The sequence below is a fragment of the Vicugna pacos genome, chromosome 1, assembly GCF_048564905.1.
Source record: "Vicugna pacos chromosome 1, VicPac4, whole genome shotgun sequence".
NCBI lineage: Eukaryota > Metazoa > Chordata > Mammalia > Artiodactyla > Camelidae > Vicugna > Vicugna pacos.
Genome location: NC_132987.1, coordinates 35,156,109 through 35,183,302, shown reverse-complemented (window position 1 = coordinate 35,183,302; position 27,194 = coordinate 35,156,109). Strand labels below are relative to the sequence as shown.

The following is a 27,194-nucleotide window of genomic DNA, read 5'->3' as shown; positions in this document are numbered from 1 at the left end:
ATTAGCAGGTTACTTAAACTTTGTTCTAGTAGTCATTTAAAAATAATACAGCAAGAATTTATTTGGTCCCAAATATGATTATCCTGAATCATCCAACATGTACAAAATTATAAAAATTTCCTTCTCAATTATCATTACCACATAGTTTTCTAAAGTGCCTGGGCCAAAATAATATTTTCTAGATATTATTCTGAGTTATTTAATTGAATTTAGGTGAAATAACATTTTAGGAAAAGTTTACCTACTCAGCAACTTGCTTTTCTCACTTGGTCTGGAAAAAAAATTACCCTTTCAACTTCATCAGTGTCTCTTTCCGCACTTGGACCTCAGTTCTGCTTGAAGAATGCTAGAGTGTCTCCTCTTGATTTCATGCGGCTTTTCACAAACCCAGTTAGCTTCTGGAACCCCTCCACCAGCCCGTCTCCGGTGACGGCGCAGCAGGGTTGCACATACCAGTTCCGGTCACTGCAGAGTTTTTTCACTTTGAACATTCTGGTGATGTCCTCTGCCGTCAGAGCTCCAGGCACATCTTGTTTGTTGGCTAACAGGACAACAGGCACACTTTGAATGTGCTCGTTTTTCAAAATGTGCTCAAATTCTCTCCTGGAGTCTTCTAGCCGCTGATTGTCCGTACTATCCACAACATACACCAGCCCATCGGTGTTCTCACAGAAATCACCCCACACAGTTCTCATTTTTTCCTGTCCTCCAATGTCCCAGACTGTGAGCAGGAGACCCCTTTCCAACTCGATCATCTCCACGTTGAAACCTATTGTTGGGAAGGTCAAAATATCCTTAGCAAGCTTTAATTTATAAAGGAGTGTAGACTTCCCAGCAGAGTCAAGTCCCAGAAGAAGAATTTGGGCTTGCTTGAGGTTTTTAGACTTCACCAAACCCATTTCAGGCTTTTTTTCCCCCCTTTAGGGAAAAAAACCCTCTCTTGGCCAGAGACAATGTTTCCTCTCAGATCTTACATGAAAGAGTTAGGAGGAAAGAAGAGAGCAAATGCTTCATATTATATTGTACGAATAGGAACTTGTGTGCATTTATGTTGTAGCTTATCATCTTGATTATGGGCAAACAGTGTTTTATTTCCAGTCCCAGCCAATCCTGAGGAATCTGTGGTGTGAGTAACCAGACAGTGTCGTAGAAGCTCAAAGGGGAAATTCTTTGTGAGTGAGTGGGACTTGGGAGGGGCCTGCCTGCGTGACACTGCAGCTGGTTCTCTTCCAGATGTTGGAAATCGAGGGTAATCAAAGGTTCAGACATGCATGGGAGCATGGTTTGGTAGCAGAGTAAAAACTTTACAGGTGGTTTGTAGACCTTCTCTAGTTATTTGACCATTTATCTTATCCCAGTTGTAAATAAAAAACCAGACTTCTGAAATGGTGAAGACAGAGTTCATCTCATACTTCCCTGAGCAGTATCTTTATTACTTCTCCTTGTCCAGATTAATTCAGTAGGTAACTTTAAACCATCCAAAGTTATCTGAACCTTACTCCAGTAATCATATAGAGAATCACTTCCTTTATCTTCTAGGTAGAAAATTTACACTCTTCACAAGACTAAATTTACAGGGGGAAGTTTGTAACAAACACTTTTAAAATTAAGCAGTCTGATTAAAGGGGGCAGATTGAATACATGCATTTATCTCTTCTCCTTCTCAAGACTCCACCAAAATAGTAGTAAAGGAATAAAAAGAAAATATGAATCCATAACAAGAGCAGGAGAGTCCATCAACAGAGTTCTGGAAGGTGGAATATAGGTGGGAGATGAATTGGGAACTGATGCAGCAGAATAAAGCAGAGGCTTAGAGTGCTGATGCACAGGATACCAAGGGGAGAAGCAAAAGGAATGACTGAAAACAGAGGATTACTCAAAGTCTGAATAAGGAGCAGAAAACACACACACACCTCTGCTGGGTGACCATTCAGAATGAGATGTTATTCCCCAAGCCCCCCCCAAAAAAAACCAAAACCCTTCTATCTAAAAAATTTGTATGATGTCAGAGAAAAGACCATGTTTTGACAGTTGGGAGTTTCCACATCATAATGCCTAACTCAGCATTTAATTAACCTATCACCAACCTGGCAGTTGGTAAACCTTGCTCATGTTCATGGAGCTCTCAGTTAGCTTCTCAGTGCACAGAGGTTTTCACACTTTATACATAACATGCCTTCAATATGATGAGAGAAGGACCAAGGTAAAAATAAGAAGGCTTTAAGAAAGTTTTAACAGAGGTAATGCAGGGAACAGAAGAAAATTTTCAGCAAGGTCTAATTAATATTTCCAGAGAGCTGAATATATTGCATTCATAAAATGAGAAATGAATGCTATTTAAAAGGCCACTCAAAAAATAAAAACATAACTCTTGAAAATTAAAAATACAGTTTCCAAATTTTAAAAAGATCAATAATAGGTTGGAATAAAACCTTTCAAAAGTAGAAGGTAGAAAGTATGAAAGAAAAGATGAGATGTAGAAAATCAGCCCAGAAGTTTCAACATCTGACTTGTAGAACTTTATTCTAGAGAGAACGGAAAATATGTAAAGAAGAAATTATCAAAGAAACAATATAATGCTATTTTCCAAAGCTAAAGAATAAACTCTCCAGACTGAAAGCCTTCCCCAAAATGCTTAGCAACTTGAATTTTAAAAGAGCTATACCAAGGCATGTAATACACATGTTTATTTTATTATTACTTTTTCAATTAAGTAAACTATTCTGGATATAGGAAGTACAGTTATGAAGAAATTAGGTAAACCTTTAAAAACATTAAATTCTTAACCAACTCATCTTGTTTCGTCTCAGAAATAAGAGAGAACATTTTCATTCATTTCTTTATCCATTTATTCAACAAATAAATACATATATATATATCTTATATTTATATATAAAGAGAGAGAGAGAGATTACCTACTGTGTGAACCACCATGTGCTAGATTCCAGGGAGAACACAAAGATAAGTTAGACCTGCCCTTAGGTGGCTTTCATTGGGGAAAAGGTAAACGATAAGTGAACAAAAATAATAATACAAAGTTTTAAAAAATGTAAATGCTGGGTGTAGGTTATAGCTCAGTGATAAAGCACATGCTTAGCATGCACAGGGTCCTGGGTTCAGTCCCCAGTACCTCCATCAAATAAATAAAAATCTAATTATCTCCCCTGCCCAAAAAAACCAAACCCCCAAAATAAAAAATTTTTTAAATGTAAATGCTGTAAGAAGAGAATAGCTAACATATTCTGGGAGTCAAAGATTATTTCAGGATGGAGGGCATCAAGGAAATCACCCTAGAGAAGGTTAAACATCAAACCAGGCCTTGTAGAGATGTGGTAAGGGAAGGGCATTTATTAAAGAGATGGTCTGTGTGAGCAGGGTTTCAGAAATGGGAACGCATAGGATATATATGGAAAAACAACAGGAATGCAAGTATGCACATGAATTTTTTTCCCCCACAACCTGTTCAGCTATCATGAAAAAAACCATCAGACAAATCTAGACTGTAGGATGTGTTACAAGACAACAGACCCAGACTCTTCAAAATATGTCCATGTCTTGAAAGAAGAAAGAAAAAAGGAGCACAAGAATGATCTAAATTAAGATATACTTTAAAAAAATAAATTAAGATACACTTAATATACATGACCCCTAAATGCATTGTGTGGTCTTTAGATCCCTTCACCAAAAAATTATTATTAACACTGGGGACATTTCACTATGAACTATATATTAGATGGTGTTACTTATCAATGTTAAATTTCTTGAGTGCAATGATGGTATTGTGATTATGTAAGAGGATGTCCTTGTTCTAAAGAGATACATGCTAAAGTACTTAGGGGTGATACCAGCAAGCTAATTTCAACTGGTTCAGCAAACACACACACACACACATACACATACAGCAAAAAAATGGCAAAAGTCAACAATTGGTAGATTTAGGTGAAGGGTATTGGGTGTTCATTGTACTATTTTTGAACTGTCCTGTAGGTTTAAAAATTTTCAAAATAGCATGTAGAGAAAAATACATAATTGTAATAAGCTAATCAAATTCAGCTGCAGTCTGCAGTAATGTAGAGAAATAATTCAGCTTACACATGTGGTGAGACTGTACTTCCCAAGATGAATTGAGGCACTCTGCACTACTGTGTGAGCTCTTCTCCACCTCCATAGTCTCAGTAAATTAAATTTTAAAAGAAAAGGTTTAACACTATTTCATATTAAATTTGATGATGTATTCTTTATAAGATCCACTGTCGGTACTGGGATAGTACTTTAATTTGTTTTGCCTATAATGAGGATAATCATACATATATACCTTCACTCTGTTTCTCATTTGAGCAATCGTACCTTGTTTTCAGGGTAGCTAACCAGGTGAAGGTTTAAATTCTGGATGAGTATTATATCCAAATGAAATTATGACTCTTCTATGAAAGAGAGTAATTTCTTTCTCAAAGTTAATTTTCATGAAAAATTCTACAAATGTTTCAACATCCTTTCCTGTTGTCGTAGAGCATTTATAGATTCATTTGTCCCAGCCAAACTTGAGCAAAGGGCAAGGTGTTTGTTTTCTGTAAATCATTCTGAGATTATGCAAATAAAGGCAGAATTATGAGAGAGTTGCTGGCAGGCTCTATGGTGTCACAAGAAATTTGTTTTAAAATAGAAGAATGAAAGAAACTTTCTTTTTTTAAACTTCTTACCATGTAGGTGAGCAGCACAAAGCCCTAACTTAGAAACTCAACCATGTACTGACCAAGGGAAGATATAGAAACTTATCTCTTGAGGGAAAGTGACAATTTATTTCATTATCTTTATTTTTTACAGATAAAGAATCAGGATGTGGTTGTGTGACTTGCTTAGGTTATGCAGACTTGGGACATCCTTGTTTTTCCTACAATAACTTTTTTATTGGTCTTTTTAAAAATAACTTTTAGAAAATGGAAGTTTAATATACATATAGAAAAATGAAAAAATCATAAATGTACAGCTCAATGAGTTGCAAATTGAAAACACCTGTGTAACTACCAGTGAAACCAGACTTAATTTTTAATTTTCCATTTTGGTTGCAAGTAAAAATTTCAGACCTCAAGCATTTCTACACTCAGTTGTCAGAAATATACTCTGTTCCTGAACATGTAATGAGAAAAACAGGTGTTCATTATCCTAGTTGAGATTCTTTGATGCTGTGAAAAATGATATTCCAACCCATGAAACTTCTCCAGGACAGAAGTAGCACTTTTATTCATATCATCAAGGATAGAGAGCTTTTCTCTCACATGGACCACTGGGTCTGGATTCAAATCTAGCCTCTGGCACTTACTAAGTGCTGAATGGTGATTAAAAACAGGGATGTTCTGATAATTTATTGTACTACATATAATAAACATGAAAACATATCACAGAACCTAGCACATGATTGATACGAATTTTCTTCCTCTCCTCTCACAAGTTTTGTATATTAGCTAACATTGAAAAATACCTGCAGTTCTTCCTTATTATGATAATCATTTCATGATGTCAAATCATTATGCTGTAACTCTTAAACTTATACAGTGCTGCATGTGAATTATATCTCAATAAAAGTGGAAGGAAAAAAATGCCCACAACTCAACCTTTTCGAGACAAGGAACAAGTTGGTGATTACCACCAGAGTACTGTATTCCCTTGGCAGAATAAAGCACTGTGTGCTGAACCCAGCACCCCAACATTGTTATGCCCCCCTCCCAAATAAGATTAAAATGAACAATGGGGCAATACAGTACAATTAAAATGAACAGAGGTATGATCTGACGGCTACGTCTGCAATCTGGTAGGGGCAGTCACTCCTTTGCCTTGGTGAAGAAGGGCATTTATATAAGGACAAATGACTCAGATATTTTTGGCCCCAGCTGCATGTGAAGCTCTCAGTATCCTCTGAAGTGTCTGCCCAGCCAGGAGCAAAGGGAGCCCAAAAAACTGGGCTGTGTAACCTGACCACCATGAACCTAACTGGTTCCCTTATCACGTCAATGATCCCAGTGATAGTTTTGCATAGATCTGCATCCTTTTAAAAATTATTTTAAGGTCTCTATTCTTTATTGCTGCTCATTTCTAACTCACAATAAGTCTGTGACTAATTAATCTATACTTTAAGAAGTAACTGAGGGTTGAACCACTTTTAAAAGCATACTCTGCACACATTTAAAAATATTTTATTATAAAAACAATATTGGGGGGGAGAGTATAGCTCAAGTGGTACAGTGCATGCTTAGCATACACAAGGTCCTGGGTTCAATCCCCAGTACCTCCTCTAAAAATAAATAAGTAACCCTAACTACCTCCTCCTCTAAAAAACAAATTAAATTTTTTTAAATAATTTTTTTAAATATTAAAAATTTTAATCACCTGAAACATTAAAAAAAATCTAATGTGATTATGAATTTCACTTTTGTATATTTTCTTTTTGTACATACAAAATTTTGACACTATTCATCAAGCTTGTGTTGAGCACATAGTATATCTGGATTTAATGCAAGACAGTGGTGATATGGATGCAATCAAAATAGTCTCCAACAGATAAACAAGATTATACTGTATAGCACAGGGAAATATATATAAGATCTTATGATAGCTCACAGAGAAAAAAATGTGACAATGAATATATATATGTTCATGTATAACTGAAAAATTGTTCTCTACACTGGAATTTGACACAACATTGTAAAATGATTATAAATCAATAAAAAATGTTAAAAAAAGTCTCCATTTTCAAGGAATTAGTAGTCTAATGAAGGAGACAGACACTAACATGACATGAATACTGTTATAAATAAGGTGATAGAACTTTAAGGAAGCACAGAATTCACCAAAAAGAAGGATGAAATAGCACGTAGTGTCCAGGGACTGGAAGCAGTTCCACGGAGTTGAGAAGCGTGAGGGCAACAGAGTCTGAGGAGAGGGGGTTGCAGGTCAGGGTTCAGCAAGCATGGTTCCTGCATGGGGTGCCCACATCACTTATTGTCCACACTTGGACAATTTCAAATGTGGAGGGGATTCCAGTAATACTTATTGTGCCAGAAAACAAGTGTGAACAGGACTTTCCTGGAAAAAACTAGACTGGTCACCCTAATGTAAGTCCTGTGAGACTTGCCAGCTTCATGCGAGGACACTAGAGCTAGTTTCAGGATGAAAGATCAGAGTGCTAGGTCTGCATAGCTACTTAAATATGTCCACTGTCACTCTCCTTTCTAGTCTCTCTAGAGCATAAACTAAGAAATTAAAGTTGTAAGAGGACACAATGGGACAATAACACCTACTTGATATAGTTGTTATGACTTCATGCTGCCTTCAAGGAGAATGGGCAGGCATGGGGCCGGGTAGTTAGAGTTAAGTTCGTCTTATTTCCTCTTTTCACCCTCCTACCTCTCCTCCTCTCCTTTTTCCTTTCCTTTTTCAATTCATTTCTTTCCCTTTTTTTCTTTTCTGTCTGGTTAGATTAGGTCACGTCAGTGAAATGCTGGATTAGTGACCAGGAATACTTACTAGTAGTTTTTAAAAAGTATTGAACTATTATTATATATTACAGCCTAGGTACATAAGTTTCTTACTTCAGCCTAGGAAAACAAGTTTCTCACTGACAAACTGGATTTTGTTTATGTTATAATTTTGTATAATCTGAGACAGAAGTAGATCATTTCTTAAGAGCAATCAAGTTCCCTTCCCACTCAACCCTTATAGTCCCCTTTCTAGCTCCAAGCCAGAAAAGTTGTGGAGGGAGATCGTGTCAACATTTTCCTGGTTGTTTGCAGCAATTAACTGTAAAATAAGTTAAAAAAAAATTCTGCCCAAATTTGTGACATGGTTTAAAGGCATCAAGATATAAGTTGAGATCTGAGTTTAAACGTTTCATTTTAAAATAAAATGTTCCTTAATATGGTCACAATGGAAAAGTTCATCTGCCATTTTTAATATATTCTAATTAAATTTGTTGGAAGTATGTCAGTAAATAGTTATATGAGTGAAAGCTAGAACTCATGTAAACAACAACCTTTATTATTCCTTTATTCTTTTCTTTTCTTGCTTTAAAAAAACTTTAAATCTTTAAAAAAAACTCCTTCTTATGATAAGCATGGAAGTAAAAATGATGACTATAAAAAGAAATCACTAAATATAATTCAGTTCTCACATCCATAAAAAATGACAGTATAAGACCATGTTAAATACTTGTGTAAATAATTATCCAGGTACTAAAATAACCAGATGACAGTTTTTGATAAGAAATTCCAAAGGGAAATTTTGAGTAAACAGAAATAAAAGGAATAATAGAGTAAGAGAGAAAAGAAAATATTATCACATTTAAAGTGACAAGTGACATAATAAGCCAGGCCACCAAGAGATAGGACAGCCCCTCAAGGTTCCCCCGGTCCTGTCACATTACTGCAGGACCTCAGGGTTGGCTTTCCAGGAAGACCAATCAAGACAACATTATTTTCATCAAAGATTATGCCCTCACACTTCAGTTCTTCATTGATAGTCCTGTTACCTCAAATAGTACAAACTGGGACACATGTTAGTTCAAGTGCATGGCTAAAGTTAACTCCAGCATGAAAATTTTCAGGGTACAGATTAAATACTCTAAGTATTTAGCTTGATACAGTTTTGAAGCACTAACCTTTCCAGGTTTAATTAGTTAAGCACAGAATCTGAAATCAGACAGACTTGGCTTCCAATCACAACTACATTATTTTTTCCTCTATGAACCTGACGAAGTTACCTCTCACCTTAATTTCTTCATCGTAAATTGGGAGAAAGAATAACTTATATCTCTCAGGGTTATTGTAAGGAATAAATGAGATATAACACAGCCTAGTACATGGCACGTGGTTCACTCAGTAAATAGTAGCTGTTATTATTTTATTATTGGTTATAGGGATAGCAGATGGTTTATATTTGCTTGGCCAAATGGGATTTATTGTTAGCAACTTTTTTGAGAGAGAGTATAAAGTTGTATCTTGGCCCCATGGGAAACAGTACTATGCTCCATTACCAATGTCTGTGTGATAGTTAATTTGTGTGTCAACGCGAGTGGGTAAAGGGATGCCCATCCATATAGCTGGCAGAACGTTACTTCAGGGTGTGTTTGTGAGAGTATTTCTGGAAGAGATACATTTGAATCAGTAAGCTGAGTAAAGAAGTTCATCCTTGCCAATGCAGGTGGGCATTATCGAATCCATTGAGGGCCTGGTAGAACAAAAAGGCAGAGGAAGGGTTAATTTGCTCTCTGCTTCAGCAGAGATGTCCACCTTCTCCTGCCCTCAGACATCAGATGGGGATTTTACACGATTGGCTCCCTTGGTTCTTAGCCCATTGGCTTTGGAATGGACCTGCCTACAGACTGCAGACCATGGGACTTCTCAGCCTCCATGATCACATGAGTCAATCCCTCATAATAAATCTCTTTCTATATTTTATATCTATAACTGTTCTATTTCTCCGGAAAACCCTGACTAATACAGTCTATTATGAGCATAGGAGGGGCATATTCCCGTATTTACCATTCTCAATTGCTGGTATCAGACAAAATATGGTTCCCAAGCCTTTAATCCCTCCTCCCAATAGTTGAGGCCACTTGATCCTCTTTTGGAAGCTAACCATAGTCTCAGTCCTGGTCTGAGATATCAAATACTTAAGCAGCTCCAATCCTCCTTTCTAAGACCTAGCACAGTCATCCTAATCGCTAACCTAGTCATAACATGGGATCCTAATTTTAACAACTAGGCAAATGTCTTTTTAATTTAATTTTATCTTATTTTTTTTTTTTGCCTTTTTAAATAAGTCCCAATTCAGACTGTTAAACCCAGGTCAGGTAACTAGGATTCTTCCACTCCCCTCTTTTCCTAAAATAGGTATCCTGACTCACATTTGCCATACTCTTTCCAAAATTAGCATCCCTAACCCTTGGACTCTAACTTTCAGTATAAAGCTCTCTTAATAACTGACTAACTTCTGTATTTTTCATCAGTTTTCTATCCAACTGCATGTTGGGACACCTTGCTCCAGCCTTTACTGAATTCTTGCCAAGTCAAAAATATACACATAAGTTTGCATAAAAATATTTACAGGAATCTCAGGATGAAATGTAAATACCCAGAAGTAAAGAAGATCTAAAGTTCACAGAAAGATTATAGGATGTTTGGCTTTCTCTTGAATAATATGGAAATTTTTAAAACACTTGACAGATTGACAGAAATCCAATGTATCAAAAAATACATTTCTTTATGCTAGAAATTAGACAAATACATCTTAATTGCCATGTGCCAAGCACTGTGCCAGGTAGTGGGCACAGAGGCTACTAAGAGGCCTAGTGGAAGAATCTTAGGTTGAGGGAGCCTTCCCAGGGCTGCTGTGTGGTACTGAGTCTGAGGCCCAGTGAGACATGCTGATGAGAGGCAAAGAGTAACCCATTATCCTCCAGGATTTGGATCTTTTCTGGAGAGTCCCGATTCCCTTCATAGAAGCCACAGCTTTCTCTTCCATCAAAATACTCCTCCTGTGGAGTGCTGCTTCCCTAGGGGTTTGGGCAAAAGGGCCCTGAACAGAATCTTGATACCTTCTCTGTTTCAGCTACCCTCCAGAGTTCCTATTTCTGGGTGGAAGAGTGCCTCCATTCCTTGGACCATGTGGTGGACCTAGCTGGCCAATATTAGCCAGTTTGATGACCTGACCAAGCTTGTGCCCAGATCATTTTATTAGCTTCTTGCTTTTCCCTGGATGTTTACTGATGATTTTCCCTCCCACCCACATCTAAGTGATCTCCAGAATCCTATCATTACAGACTCAATAACCCAATATCTGACATAGCCTACTGAAATAACAGATATAAGTTTCACTAAGGAAAGAGAAAGGACTTTCCTCTCAGCTATGGTCCAGAAGACCAAATAAATACATTTGTAATAGAGAAATGTCATGAAATATTAATTTAAATAACATCCAGGGAGCCCCCAAATATAAGACAGTCATCCGGGGATCCCAAGTCAGAGGGAAATGCAGGGAAATTTGTAGATGACATGATTGTCTACCTAGAAAATAGAACTGGATGACCAGCTAAGTCTTACATTCTGGCCAGACACTAGATCATACAAAGATAGGTAGCATTCCTCTTAGTTAGCAAAAACTGAGAAAAATCCCATTCTCAATAGCAATAAAAGCTGTAAAAAATCTAGGAATAAACTCAATAATGCATGCACAATGCCTGTATGAAGAAAATGTTAAATCTTTACTGCTGGTCTTAAAAAAAATACCAAATACAGGAAGAGAAACAACATTGTGAAAATGCCAGTTCACTCCTAAATTAATCTGTGAGATAAATTCAATCCCAATAAAAAATCAATCAGTAACACATATCTGTAGAACATTTAATTATAAGTCAGATACTATTTTAAGTATTGGAGGTACAGTGGCGAGTGACACGGACAGAGTCCCTGCTCTCAAGTTTACATTCTAATGCAAAGTGGCGAGGGGGAGATAAATGTATAAACACATAAACAAGATGCAGAGTTTCTTTCTTCATTCTGGGACCTAGGCTAATGGAGCAGCTGCTACCATGAACATTGCTGATCACTGTGATGTAGGGGAAAGAGCTCTGAAGAATCTTTCATAGTCAATTACACGTTCGGGGCCAGAAGTGCACCTACCACTTCTACTCACAACTCATTGGCCAGAATGGGTTTCATGATCCCATGTGACCACAAGGAGGCAGGAAGGGCTATCCTACTGTGCACCAAAAAGGGAGCAAACCATATCTATTTGGCAAACAGTGTGAATAAATACCTCACCCTATTGATGTTCTGATATTTTTGGGTTTTTTTAATTAGATTTAATTTTAATGTCTGGAATTTCTTTATGAACAGTACATCTGGTTTCCAAATGTACAATAAATCTTTTCAATACTATTGATTTAAAAGACATCTATTTGTTTATATAAATTTTTATTGAAGTAGAGTCAGTTTACAGTGTTGTGTCAATTTCTGGTGTACAATGTAGTGATTCAGTTATACATATACATTCTTTTTCATATTCTTTCCCATTATAGGTTATTACAAGATAGTGAATATAGTTCCCTGTGCTATATAGTAAAACCTGTTCTTTACTTATTTTGTATATAGTGGTATATATATGTTAATCCCAAACTCCCAATTTATCCCTCCCCAAGCCTCTTGCCCTTTGGTAACAAGTTTATTTTCTGCTTCTGTTTTGTAAATAGTCTGACTTACTTCACCTAATATGATAATCTCTAGGTCCATCCATGTTTCTGCAAATAGCATTATTTTATTCTTTTTATGACTGAATAGTATTCCATTGCATGTGTATTTATATATTATATGTTATATATATAAAATAAGAAGCTGTGTATATATATCCAGTCATCTATTGATGGACGTTTAGGTTGCTTCCATGTCTTGGCTATTATAAATAGTGCTGCTGTTAACATTGGGGTGCATGTATCTTTTTGAATTAGTTTTCTCCAGATATACGCCCAGGAGTGGGATTGCTGAATCATATGGCAACTCCATTTTTAGTTTTTTAAGGAATCTCCATACTGTTTTCCATAGTGGCTGCACCAAACTACAATCACACCAACAGTGTAGGAGGGTTCCCTTTTCTCCACACACACTCCAGCATTTATCGTTTGTGAACTTTTAAATGATGGCCATTCTGATCTCGTTGTAGTTTTGATTTGCATATCTCTGATAATTAGTGATACTGAGCATCTTTTCATGTGACTGTTTACCATTTGTTCCATTAATTTCTGTTTTCAATTATTATAATTTTAATGTGTATAAATTCTATTTGGTTCTACAAATCTGTGTGGTCCATTCTGATGGTTGATAGTTTGGCATTCTTCCAATAATCTTAAAATTTTTTCTTTAAATACATCAAATACACCTATATTTTATTCTATACCAGACCATTTCATTATTTGAAGACTTTAATGCCTGACTCTGCAGTGTGTTAGTTCTGCTCTTTCCTCACGTATCTAAAGTTACATTCCTTGAAAATGTATATGTGGATTTGAATTTAACAACTGTTCTTTTGAGGAGGGTCTGGATTTGCTTCCTCTAGATATTAGGAATGCTACCAACTACACTTTTGGCTTGCAGCTTATTTGGAATGTATAAGTAGTATGAATTCCAGTTCTAAACACATGTGAAAGTAAGCTTATGATTAAGAATTCTCAGGCCTTTTTCCTCTTTGTTCAGCTCTGCCCAGAGCCCAGGTGAGACTGGTAGATATCACCACTAATAGTCAGGTGGGTGAGATTTTTCTAATTCACCTACTGAAAGTCATCCTTGAAGGTACTCTATTCTAATTCCCACCTTACATTGGGTCCATTAAAACTCAGGCTTCTGGCCACTAAAGATCACATAAACACTCAGGGCTTTGCCTAACCCTACAGATTTTGTTTTCTTTTTCCCCAGCCTCTGAAGAAGTCCCCTTATTTTTAACCAGCTCAGCCTCAGACAAACATATAAAAATGTTTATTTGATTTTTTTTGTTTATTTGTTTTAATATTTTATACTGCATTTTTACTTCTGCTATACTGGGAAGGATTTTACTTAAGATGTAGTTCATCATATGACTAGAAATTGTTTAAATTTTTAGGGAGGATGTACTCATATTTTAGAATTTTATTTAAAAACATTTAAAATATATTAAAATATTTGAAGAAAATATTGAAGAATATATCAGTAACCTTGGTGATATATGGTTTTCTTAAGCTAAAATTCCCCAAATTGTAAAACCTAAGAAGAATGGATATTGGTTACTATATTTAGTAGATAAGCATTTAAAATTTTTGTATAAGAACAACACCTTAAACAAAATCAAAAGACCAAAAAAGCTAGAGGAAATGTTAACAATATAATGAAAGTTTCATATACATAATACATTATGAATTCATAGAGGTCAATAAGAAAGACACAGACAAATTAGAAAATGAGCAAAGGGTATGAACAGATAGTTCATAGGAGGATATACAAACGGCCGAATCTTATGTAAAATTATGCTGAATGTCACTGGTCATCAGAGAAATATGCACTAAAGTAGTAAGGGAGCATTTTTCACCCATCAGATGACAGCTGATAGTATGTTAGACTCAGTCACTATTAGTGGGAGTATAAATTGATACCTGCCTTTTGGAGGGTAGTTTGGCAATATATTAAAATTTAAAATATATTATTTGGGGGAATTTTGAGCCAATGGTTAGAGGATATACTCACTCCTGCCAAAACCTCAGCAATTAGTAGTTTCTTTATATAAATCAGTGAGAAAGTTCAGAACTCCAAGAGACAGATGTTAGAAAAGTGTTTTAGAAAAGTCACTTTATTTCCCTGTCAAGATAATATTAAGTGCTCAGATAATACTCATTCTGATTTCTTACCAGTCAGATGATAAGGTTTTCCACATTAACTGTTGAATTGTGTCCATGGAGCAGATAAAAGTCTTGAGGTCTGTCACCTTGGCTATGACCTGGTGACTCTGATTCTCTTGATATGATCCACCTTCCCCTTCTTGAACAAGATGATAGTCGATAATGACTAATAACATTTTCTTTCTCATTTTGAGTACTGAAGTTAGCTTCCTCTATTCATTGACAGAGGTATCACAAAGTAGCAGGCATGCAAAATTCCTTTAGACATAATGTAAATGTTGGGAAAGGGCTTGGAAGAATACTTTCCATACTGCTATGCAGCAGGGGAAGATAGCCACAGCATGTCAAAGGAAAATTAAAGGACATCATATGGTCTATCTATGGTCATACAACGTACATAAATTATCTCCTTAGACTGGAACAATCCAAAAGTCTTGCTATGTCATTCTGCCCCAGTATATTTTAGCAAGCCTATTTAGTTTATAAGCAAGGAAACATTGTATGGCAAATGGCCAAGAAAGCCTCTTCAAGACTGTCCCCAGTACCGAATGTACCCTTTAACCCACTAAGTGAACCTCTAGGGATCTATCATAAAAAACATTTGTATGTGTGTCCAAAGAAGCACGTAAATAAATGGATGTTCATTGTTTATAACAGTGAAAAATTGCAACAGCTTTTATGATCATCAATAGAGAACAAGCTAAATACATTTAAAATGTATTTTGGTTCCTCTGCGCTACAGAATACTTTGCAGCAGGTAAAAGAAGAACAAGGGAGATGTATGCATATTGACATAAAAGGATATCAGGCTATTAAGTGGGCAAAAAAGCAAGTTGCCAAACAGTACACAACAGCAAAAAATCATTTAGGTTAAGAATGTATATTAGTATATATAATATGTTAGAAATAATATATTAATATACACACTTACATATCTATTTTAGTAGGCATATATAAAAATATGTGGGAAAGGGGTTAGAAGTTATTCCCACACTGCTATGCAATGGAGGAGATGGCCATGCAGTAGTAATTGGTAATTAACAATTTCTTTATATTATTTTATCATGTTATACTGAGAATATCTTCATGTACTTGGGTAATTAAACAATTTAAAGAAGTAATTTGTTCTTACAAAGAAGAGGAGAGATTGATTAAGATTAAAGGAGCTAGAGGAGGATGCTTGACCTTGTGTCCAGGTCAGCAAGGATAAGAGGTTAAGAGAAAGTCTGAGGTGAGGATCTGAGGGGAAAACTTATTCTCTTTCTGCATTAATTTTGTTTCATTCCAAAATATTGTGCATCTGCTATATACTGGTACTGAGCAAGGGAATATTCAGAGATGAAAGTTGTAATGTCCTGCTCTCCAGAGGCTCACAAAGCAGTAAACAGCTATTCATGATGCAGTGAGATGAGCAGTAAGACCCAGTTATGCCTGATGAATCAGGAAAGTTCAAAGGATAGGAGAAGCCACCATGTGCACCCAAGTACAAGAGTTGGCTTTGTGGTCTTCCACTGTCCCCCAGTGACCACTATGTATCCTGCCATGGTTGGAAACCAAGACTGATCCTGGGTGTGCCGTGTGCATTACATCAGGAATTAAAGGACTTCTAGCAAAGTAAGAGCAATGTTGAGGGTGGGCAAAAAGGTCTCTTCCATAGGTGACAAAACTTTGAGCTATAATGACATGGACAGCAGAGTTTTAGTACCTTTAACCATCTTTATCTACCATTACCATACAGTTTCTGTGATACTTTCAATTTCTTTAACAGAGTATAATATCATTGAAGATCTGAAATTTTTAATGCAAATGCTTACTGAAAGCTATTCACACTAAAATACACATAATCAATCTGTAAGCAATAAATATGGAACAAATTAATGAATGACCAAATAAATGAAATCAGATTCTCCTGAGTTTTGATAAAACGGGGAAAGGAAAAAAGTAACTGCTATAGCAGATTGACATGATATTTCATTTTCCCTACTTCCCTTTTGTTCTGTGACCTCTCAACTTCAGGCAGCAGAAGGTGGCTGCTTCTATGGCCTTGGGGAAGGAAAGTTATGACAGAGAACAGAGAACTAAAGAGTCCATTTTCACTCAGCTTTTGAGTTTAAAATTTTACAAATTCCTGGCACAGACAGTAGACTAAGAGAAAGAGTTTTTATGGATCAAAAGCTAAAACTGATACCATAAACATCTGATTTTAAAAGAAGCCATGCTATCGGAATGAGGTTTCCTTCCTATGTTAGTCTGCTAGGGCTGCCAAAACAGAATACCATAGGCCAGGTGGCTAAAACAGCAGAAACGGATTTTTCATAGTTGTGGAGTATTAGGGGGCCGCCAGTGTTGGTTTCTGTGAGGCTTCTCTTCCTGGCTTAGAAGCTGATGCCTTCTCACTGTGTCCTCACGTGGTCTTTCTTCTGTCTGTGCCTTCCTGGTGACTCTTCTTCCTCTTATGTGGACACCAATCCTAGTGGATTAGAGCTCTGCCCTAATGACCTCATTAAACACTAATTTCCCCCTTAAAGGTCCTAAATCCAAATACAGTCACATTGCGGGTTAGGGCTACAGATATGAATTTGGGTGGTGGGGGAGACACAATTCAGTCTATAATACTTCCTTAAAACTTCTTAGATGAGCTCTGTCCAAACAAAATATAATGTAATTTAAAATATTCCTGTAGCCATATTTTTTTAAAGTAAAAAGAAAAGGTAAAATTAATTTTAGCACTATCTTATATTTAATTCAACATATCCAGGATTTTATCATTTTAACAGGTATATGAGCTGTACTAAAAATATTAATGTGATATTTTACAGTCTTTTCTTCTAAGTCTTTGAGATTGGTGTGCATTTTCACTTTCAGTATACCTCGTTTTGGACTAGCCACATTTCAAGAGCTCAGTAGCCACATAAGACTAATGGACACTGAAATGTTAGATAATCTGCAAGCTGAAGCTAGAGTCAAATAAGAGAGCAGGAGAGAGTGGCTCAGGATAGGCTGAGGCCCCAGGAGCTGGGGGTTGAGGAGGAGTCGTGATGACTGATAGAATCCTCTTGGAGGCTTGGGGATCTGAGACTAGAGCGACCTGTATTCACTTCTCAGTTAGGGCCAAGGGAAACAGGAAAGGGTAGAAGTAACAACCAGCTGTGTCTGAGACAGCCCCCCAAGTCTCTAGAGTGGCACAGGAGGACACATCCAAGTTTCTCGATCCCTAAGAGAGGTGAAGACGTGGCTCGAGGGGCATCACCACAGTTCAGATAAGGAGCTGCCAGCACTAGGACTAATGACTGGGGACAACGGGAGTGTGGGTGTGAGAGGTGAATGTCAGCCTGAAGGGGGTGTTGTTGAACCTGCCACTTCACCCATGTCCCCTAGAACTTAGATGCCATTCTGGGGAGATGGCAGGTGTAGGGGAGGGGAAACTCTAAATTCATAGAATTTATCAGAAGTGATGAAAAAAACTCAGAAGTAAGCTTATCTGCAATCTACTGATGTATATTTCTGCTGTCAGGCAGAACAGAAGCTTGAAATAGCAACTTAAGTTCAGTGATAGCTTTTTTAAATGTATTTGTTTTACAATAGCAGTGATAGCTTTTCAAGTTCAGTTTTGTGAAATGAAAACATAACTCTGGCTAACCCCAACTCTGTGCAAAGGGGAGCAGTAACTACCAAGAGGATGAAAGGGTCAAGGGTCCCTCAAAGCACAGCCAGGGCTTTAAAGCCATCTGCTAGGGAAGTCTCCACCAAGGACCCACACCCAGCCCAGCAGAGGGAGTGTTGACCTAGGAGGAACCTCAGGACACTTTGTGTACATAATTTATTGTGATCTTCCTTGTTTCTTTTTATACCTTATTTCTTCCCTACTGTCTCCATATTGATCCCCAGAAATAATTGTCCCTTCCTCTTTGTGGGTGCCCTGGAAGAACAGGAAATTAGAGTTGCGAAACTACTGGAATTTAGTGCCTTGAGGTCAGACACAGTACACAACAGAAAACAAAACACTTCTCAGTCTCACTCTTCAGTAGATTTGATTCGTGTCTCTAACTCACACTCCCGGCTTAAGAGATTCCCAGTTTGGTGGCTGCTTATTTTCTCCCTGGCACAGACCTTATTAAGCCCTTTTCGCCGGGCTGGGCTCCAACCTGAGCTCTGTGGCGTGGCTTTCTCCCACCAGGAAGTAAAACTTCTTCCTGCCCAGCACCTCCTGTGGTTGTCTTTGTGGGCAGCTTTGCTGTTTGCTCCTCGGTATCCCATATCCCTCCTCCACACCCATATCCTCATGCAACAATGAAGAAATCACAAAGCCGCAGCAGTCCTGCCCTGTGTGTCAACCACTCATGGGAGGACTTCTTTTTTTCCTTAAGTTGTAGAAAGACAGTGTTTTGGACCTAGAGAGACTTTAATGGTTATATAATTTTATGTACCTGCTAATAGTCAGGATTTTGAGACTTTATTCATTTGTTTGTTTATTTTGGAAATTCTCAAAAGGGCTATTAATGAAGGCATCTCTGTAAAAAGTAGCTTAGAGAGGAAAGTCATGCCCAGGACTGTCACTGTTGAGAAGACAGTAAAATCCAGGTCAGCTCAAAACCTGGAGCTCCCAGCAATCAGTGACACAATAATCAGAGCACTGGTAATAAGAAAGTCATAACTAGACCAATGTGGAGTGGAACCTTTTACCTTTCCGTGATTAGGTTCAAGCAAATATGCCCTTAAGGATTGGCTGAGACCACAAGCAATATTAAAATAAATAAATCTGCAGGTAAAATTATGAAATTAGAGGACCAATTTGAAAGACACCAAAATAAGTAAAGTCAACTAGAGTAAGTAATTCTATATCCACACAACGTTAGAAATTCACACTGCCATTGCTGAGTGAGCGTAACACAGCATTTTCCTCCAAATGCCAGCAACTGCACTCTATATTTAGCTAAGTAAGTTTCCCAATCCTAGGAAATCCATTCAAACATGATAGTAATGAGTGAGCAGTTTTTAAATATCTACTCTGTATATTGTGTTCTAATAATGTTCAGGGCTTGTAACCGTCAAAGCATTTTATAAGCACTTGATAAAATATCCTTCACCATTTACCTGATTCTAAAAATATCATTATAACACTTTATGGGTGATGATACGATACACAGACATCAGTGACTCATCATCAGGTGAGCCAGGATTTGCACCCAGTCATTCTGGGTCTTCAGTCCAGGGACTACTTCATGTGGACAACCTCACTTTCTCTGCCAAGAGATGAGTCAATTAATCTGATGGCAGAAACATTATTTTACCTAATTTGATTTTTTTCTCAATTGATTCTATAAAGACTGAAGTACATCACAGTGGATTCATCCAATAGAAATGTTTGAATTTATGTTTATTTGCATTTTAGATATATATGTTAAATTTCTCAGCTGCATAAATTTATTTCCACTTGTTCTGGATTTCTCAAGAAACCTGACCTTACATAAATATTTTTAAAGTGGTAATTTAATTCAAAAGATTAAATAAAACTATTTAAACAAAATATCATCATAATTAATTTTAAGAAAACATCCTTAAAGGAAAGTTCAGAGAAAAATCAGTTGCAAAAGGGGCTGCCAATATTTAAGTAATGACATCATTTTCTGAAATTTCTAAATTATATTTCAGGAAAATTAATAAATATCTGTAAAAGTATTAATTAATGTAAAAATTATTATTCAGATTTTACCTAATAAAATATACTAGTGCTTCTGTTACTAGAGTTTTATTTTCTGATTCTAAATGTACATGATGACACAACTTCTTAAAATCTGCTGGTGTTTCATTTCCTTTGTAGCTATCAAAATAATTGTCAAGTTATCATATGACCTCACGTAAAATTTTAAATAAAGTTGGCAATTCATTTATAATATAATGCTGGGAGTCTGCTTATTAACTACAAATTTGAAGCACCATGAAATCAAATACAAAATACCATAGTCTTACTTATTAGCCCTAAAGAAAAGATTTACTACCTTATCTCAACAGTATAATTTTTAATCCAAACCAAAGACACGTTCAGCTTAGTCATGAGAAAGGTTAAAAGACGGAAGCTCCTCTTGCCAAGAGTGAACAGTAAAATGAATCAAGAAATATTGATTTAATAATGGAGACCAATGTTCAGGTGGATCTGACTAGAAGTCAAAAGACAATTTCTGTTTATGAGGAGAGGGGCAACTTTTCTCTTACACTTATTTAGCATCAAGCTTTATGTTAACACAAAAATTTTAGAGAGCAAGCCAAAGTGATAGCAAGGAAGTCTGTTGTACATAAAATATCATTGTGTCTCTCATTTTGAAATCAGTGTAAAAATTAAAGAGAAGAATGAACAGCTGAAGCTCCACACAAAAACTACTAGAGCTGATAAAAGAATTCAACAAGGTAGCAGGATACAAGATTAACATACAAAAAATCAACTTCATTTCTTTACACTAACAATGCATTAGCAGGAAAAGAAAGTAAAGAAGCAGTGCCTTTTAAAATCACATCCAGAACAACAAAATACTTAGGAATAAGTCCAACCAAGGAGGTGAAAGGCTTATATACATGGAGAACTACAAAACATTGATTAAGGAAATTAAAGATGACTTCAGGAAATGGAAAGATATCCCATGCTCTTGGATTGGAAGAATCAATATTGTTAAAGTGGCCATACTGTCCAAGGAAATCTATAGATTTAATGTGATCCCTATCAAATTACCTAGGATATTTTTCACAGAACTAGAACAAATAACCCTAAAATTTATGTGGAATCACAAAAGACCCAGAATTGCCAAAGCAGTATTGAAGAAAAAGAACAAGCTGGAGGAATAACCCTCCCAGACTTCAGACAGTACTATAGAGCTACAGTAATCAAAACAGCATTGTATTGGCATAAAAGCAGACATATGGATCAGTGGAACAGAATAGAGGGCCCAGAAATAAACCCACAGACCTACAGTCAATTAATCTTCAACAAAGTAGGCAAAAACATACAATGGAGAAAAGACAGTCTCTTCAGCAAGTGATGTTGGAATAATTGGATAGTAGCATGTAAATCAATGAATTTAGAACACTCCCTCACACCCTACACAAAAATAAACTCAAAATGACTTGAAAATTTAAATATAAGATGAGATACAATAAAACTCCTAGAAGAAACATAGGCAAAACATTCTCTGGCGTACATCTAAGGAATGTTCTCCTAGGGCAGTCTTCCCAGACAATAGAAATAAAAGCAAAAATAAACAAATGGGACCCAGTTAAACACAAGCTTTTGCACAGCAAAGGAAACCTTAAGCAAAACAAAATGGTAACCTATGTGGGGCAGGGTGTAACTCAAGCAGTAGAGTGTGTGCTTAGCATGCGTGAGGTCTTGGGTTTAATCCCCAGTACCTCCACCAAAAAAACAAATAAACCCTAATTACCTACCCCCTGCAACCCCTCCCCCAAAAAACCTAAAAAATGACAACCTATAGAATGGGAGAAAATATCTGCAAATGATGCAACTTACAAAGACTTAATTTTTAGAGTATATAAACGGCTCACAACTTAATAACAAGAAAACAAACAACCCAATCCAAAAATGGGCAGACCTAAACAAGCCATTCTCCAATGAAGACATACAGATGGCCAATAGGCACATGAAAAAATGCTCAATATCACTAATTATCAGAGACATGCAAATCAAAAGTATAATGAGGTATCACCTCGTACCAGCCAGAATGGCCATCATTCAAAAGTCCATAGATGATAAATGCTGGAGAGGATGTGGAGAAAAAGGAACCCTCCTACACTGCTGGTGGGAATGTAGTTTGGTGCAGCCATTATGGAAAACAGTATGGAGATTCCTCAAAGAACTATAAATAGACTTACCATATGATCCAGCATATATCTGGAGGGAACTCTAATTAGAAAAGATATGTGCATCCCAATGTTCATAGCAGCACTATATACAATAGCCAAGACATGGAAGCAACCTAAATGTCCATAGGCAGATGACTGGATAAAGAAGATGTGGTATATTTATACAATTGAATACTATTCAGCCATAAAAAAGAATAAAATAATGCCATTTGCAGCAACATGGATGGACCTAGAGATTGTCATTCTAAGTGAAGTAAGCCAGAAAGAGCCAGAATGATATCACTCATATGTGGAATCTAAAAAACAAGAAAAAAATAAGGACACTATAAACTCATCTACAAAACAGAAATAAACTCACAGACATAGTAAACAATCTTATGGTTACCAGGGAAAGGGGGTGGGAAGGGATGAATTTGGGAATTTGAGATTTACAAATGTTAGCCACTATATATAAAAAACAGATTTAAAAAAGTTTCTGCTGTATAGCACTGGGAACTATACTCAATGACATGTAATAACCTTTAATGAAAATGAATATATGTATGTATATGCATGACTGGGACATTGTGCTTTACACCAGAAATTGACACATTGTAACTGACTGTACTTCAATTAAAAAAAAAGAATGAAGAGCTAAAACCTTTTATCAATTAACTCAAGGGCAAACTCTTGAAAGGTAACTGGAACTAAGGCGAATCAGTTCTGGGAAGTAAATTGGAAACTCTAGATTTTTTCTAAGGCATCTGTATCATTGATTCACTTGTAAAGTGAAGTGGGCTTTCTGCAATTAGAGGATCAATGTAATTGTGAAATGTTATCATTGAAGAAGCAGAGTTTCTGTCCTAATGCCAGACTGCTTCAGCTCTCCTTTGGCTATGTCTGCAGAAAATCACTGCGTCACTGGCCAAGTAAATTAACATATCTGCATCTCATTTTGCTTTTCTATAAAATGTCGGTCTCCCCAGAAGCTGCTGGAAGAATTTATTAGACAATCATTGTAAAAGGCTTTGTGATTCTGATGTACTATTGCATGCTAAGTAATAAGGATTACAAATTAAGTTTCCTTCAATGGAAACTTAGGGGGAAAAAAAACTACTTTGGGGTTCCTCTGAGAATGACTGAGACCCAGAAAGAAACTCAGATGTTCTTCAGTAGCTAGGGGTTCAGAGGGGCAAGCTTTTTCACCTCATTTTAGAAAGATACATGGGAAGGACAGAATATAACATGAATTATTTGTACCCTAAATAATGATTGTTTTTACTAATGCCAGTGCATATGCATATATATTTATATATTTTATATGTAATATAAAATATTATATTCATGTAAAATATAATGTTAAAAAAATAAGGCCAGATTTTAAGTAAGACTGTAGTTTAAACTTTTTAAAAAAAATCACCTTTGTTCTCTAATTGATTTTGCTGGTTTTGACCACATCAGGATATGAAAAATTAGTTCAAATAAGTTATGATTATTATCATGAGAGGAATATAAATATTAAGTCCTGTGAGAAAGGCCTACAAAATAGGTTGGGATGGAAGGAGCATAGTCTTTGGAATCAGACAGACCTGGGGTTGAAAACTGGCTCTACTGCTTGCTGGCTGGATGGCTTTGGACAAATTACTTAACTTTGTAATTTGTCAGTTCCTGAGGCTCAGTTTCCTTATCTATAAAATGAATAATAATACCTCCCTAAGAAAGGGCTGCTGTGAGGATTAAATGATATTACCTTATTCAGAGCCTGGCTGTCCATCAGGCACTTAAAAACAATAACTATTCTCTTTTAACAGAATCCTGTACCTAAACATGAGCCTAAATGATCTCGTCTGAGAGAATCTTGTCCAGCAATTCATCAGCACTTACAGAACAGAAGCAGACTGAGACTTCCACAAGTCCAAGTGCTGTGGAAAACTCGTCTGGGATAATTGTTCTTTTCATGATAGATTTTAAGTTTCTACTAGTACTTCATGAATTTTATGCAGGAAAACCATTTTATAGGTTTTCTCAAAGCAAGTATCATTTGTATGTATATCTATTTGTGTGTGTATATAAATATATACACATATTTATTATATATACATACATATATATGTTTATTATTCTTTTTTGATAGAGAACCACTGACAGCCATGGGATATTTCATCTATTTTCAGGATATGAGAGATGAGACATCTGAGTTCTCACCCAGTCTAACAACTTTTCTTTACAGATGAGGAAACAGGCCCAGAGAATTTGGATAACTTATCAAAATAAGACTGCTAGAATTATGCATAAATCTCAAGTCTCTTGACTATCAAACCAATTCTTTTAGTGACTTTACTTTTTTTTCCTCTTATTGAGGTATAATTTACATATCATTCACCAATTTTAAGTATATAAATTGATGACTTTTAACCAATGCATGCAGTCTACATGCCTACCATAATAAAACTGTAAACATACCACTCAGTGCTTTTAAACTATTTGTCATCTCCACTCAATTTTTCACAATTAAAGTATGCATATTTATAATTGTTTTTTTGCAGTTTTAAAGTTATAGGTGTATATAAAATAAAATATAAGTACAGCTTATTCCACTCCCTGTTCTGCTCCCCAGAGTTAGCTCTTAAAAATTATTGTGGGGTGAGGGTATAGCTCAAGTGACAGAGTGCATGCTTAGCATGCGTGAGGTCCTGAGTTCAATCCCCAGTACCTCCTCTAAGAATAAATAAATAAACCTAATTACCTCCCCCACCAAATAAAAAAATAAATAAATAAATAAATAAAACTATCAAAAATTCTCAAACACTTTACATCTTCTTAAGATGAATGATATTATATTATACAAATTTTGGTTAGAAACTTGATTATATCATCTATTATATATACACATATACGTATATATTGATATATGTGTGGATAAATGCATATCTGTTTTGGTCTACTAGCATTAAATATATATAGTTTCCTAGAGAGTGACACTGAATCTCATTTATGTCTTTTCTATGTTCCCATAGCCTGGAAACTTATTTTCCCCTCTCTTTCTTTGTCTAAAACAAAACTCAGTTTGAATTAGTTTTAGTTTTATATACCAAGGGAGAACTCTGTGCTTAATTATAAAATAATATTTAATGATTTTTTTCTTTTGCCTCTTTACTTTCTAAGTTTCTCTACTTTGTATAATCTTTTCAGGGAGTATTTTATTATTCTTTGTATTCCTCAAACTGAGAACTTTTGGCAAAATAAACACTTGGTTTTTGTTTTCTTCCAGTTTTATTGAGGTATAACTGACATATATCACTGTATAAATTTAAGATGTACAGCCTAATGATTGGACTTACATACATCATGAAATGATTATCACAATAAGTATAGTGAACATCCATCATCTCATGTAGGTGCAAAATTAAAGAAATATAATTTTTTTTCTTTTTTCTTCATGACTTTTTAAAAGAATTTGTATTGAGGTTCAGTTGATTACAGTGTTGTGTTCGTTTCAGGTTGCAGCAAAGTGACTCAGTTATACATACGTATATATATTTATTCCTTTTCAGATTCTTTTCCTTTATAGGTTATTACAGGATGTTGAATATAGTTCCCAGTGCTAAACAGTAGGTCCTAGTTATTTATCTATTTTGTATATAGTAGTGTGTATCTGTTAATCCCAGTCTCCTAATTTATCCCTCCCCTCTGCCCTTTCTTCTTTGATTAGTGCCTTTAAATAAAACTTAAAAGGCAATACAACACATTGCTGCTTTTTTTCCCCCTCAGACTGGAGTTTTTTGGGGAGGAGGTTACATATTTATTTAGCTGAAGTATAGTCGATTTACAGTATTGTGTTAGTTTCTGGTGTACAGCATAGTGATTGACTTATACATATATATACATTCCTTTTCATATTCTTTCTCATTAGAGGTTACTATAAGATATTGAATATAGTTCCCTGTGCTATATGGTAGGTCTTTGTTGCTTATGTATTTTGTATATAGTAGTTAGTATCTGCAAATCCCAAATTCCCAATTTATCCCTCTCTACCCCCTTTCCCTGACCCCATAACCATAAGTTTGTTTTCTTTTTTTAACTTTATTTATTTATGTATTTATTTTACAATGTCGTATTTTTTAAATTGAAGTATGGTTGATGTACAATATTATATGTTACAGGTATACAATATAGGGATTCACAATTTTTAAAGGTTATACTCCATTTATAGTTATTATAAAACATTGACTATATATTCCCCATGTTGTACAATACATCCTTGTAGCTTACTTTATTTTATTAATATTAAAATTTTTTTGATATTTATGTTTTCATTAAATATACATAATAGAAAAGTTACCATTTTAATCATTTAAAGTGTGCAATTCAGTGGCATTAACTACATTCACAGTGTTGTGTAACTATCACCACTGTTTATTTCCAAAATTTTTCCCGCATCCAAAACACAAACTCTGTACTCATTAAGCAATGATCTACCCCCCCATCACTCCAGACCCTGGTAACTTTTATTCTACTTACTTTCTCTATAAATTTGACTATTCTAGACACCTCATGTTAACCATCACATCATAAAAGTGGAATCTTACAGTATTTGTCCTTTTGTATCTGCCTGATTTCACTTGGCATGTTTTCGAGGTTCATGCATATTGTAGTATGGATCAGAAGTTCATTCTTTTTATGGCTGAATAATATTCCATTGTGCATATATGCCATATTTTGCCTACTCATCTGTTGATGGACACAACACACCTCTGCATTTTTTAAAAAGGAGTGCTCAATACAAAAATTAATGGATTTTTCTTAAGGCTATTAGTGTGTGTGACTTTTTCGTTTTTGAAGGGAGGGAGGGATAGTTTAACAAAATTGAATTTTGCTGTATATAATGGTTGGAAACAACATTAAATTTATGATGATATAAGTGAATGAATAATGG

At 35.7% G+C, this 27,194-nt stretch overlaps 1 protein-coding gene and 1 long non-coding RNA gene across 2 annotated transcripts in view; one reads left to right on the top strand and one right to left on the bottom strand.

The window, feature by feature from the left end:
- LOC140696101 (uncharacterized) overlaps positions 1 to 27,194 on the top strand; it is an 87,657-nt gene that overhangs the window by 15,377 nt on the left and 45,086 nt on the right. The window lies entirely within an intron of this gene.
- On the bottom strand, positions 327 to 899 carry ARL14 (ARF like GTPase 14). Its single transcript, XM_006200853.3, has one exon. It carries the CDS (start codon positions 897 to 899, stop codon positions 327 to 329), a length of 573 nt encoding a protein of 190 aa, XP_006200915.1.

Excerpts from the sequence above, each read along its gene's own strand:
- ARL14 (XM_006200853.3), bottom strand. The coding sequence starts at position 899 with ATGGGTTTGGTGAAGTCTAAAAACCTCAAGCAAGCCCAAATTCTTCTT.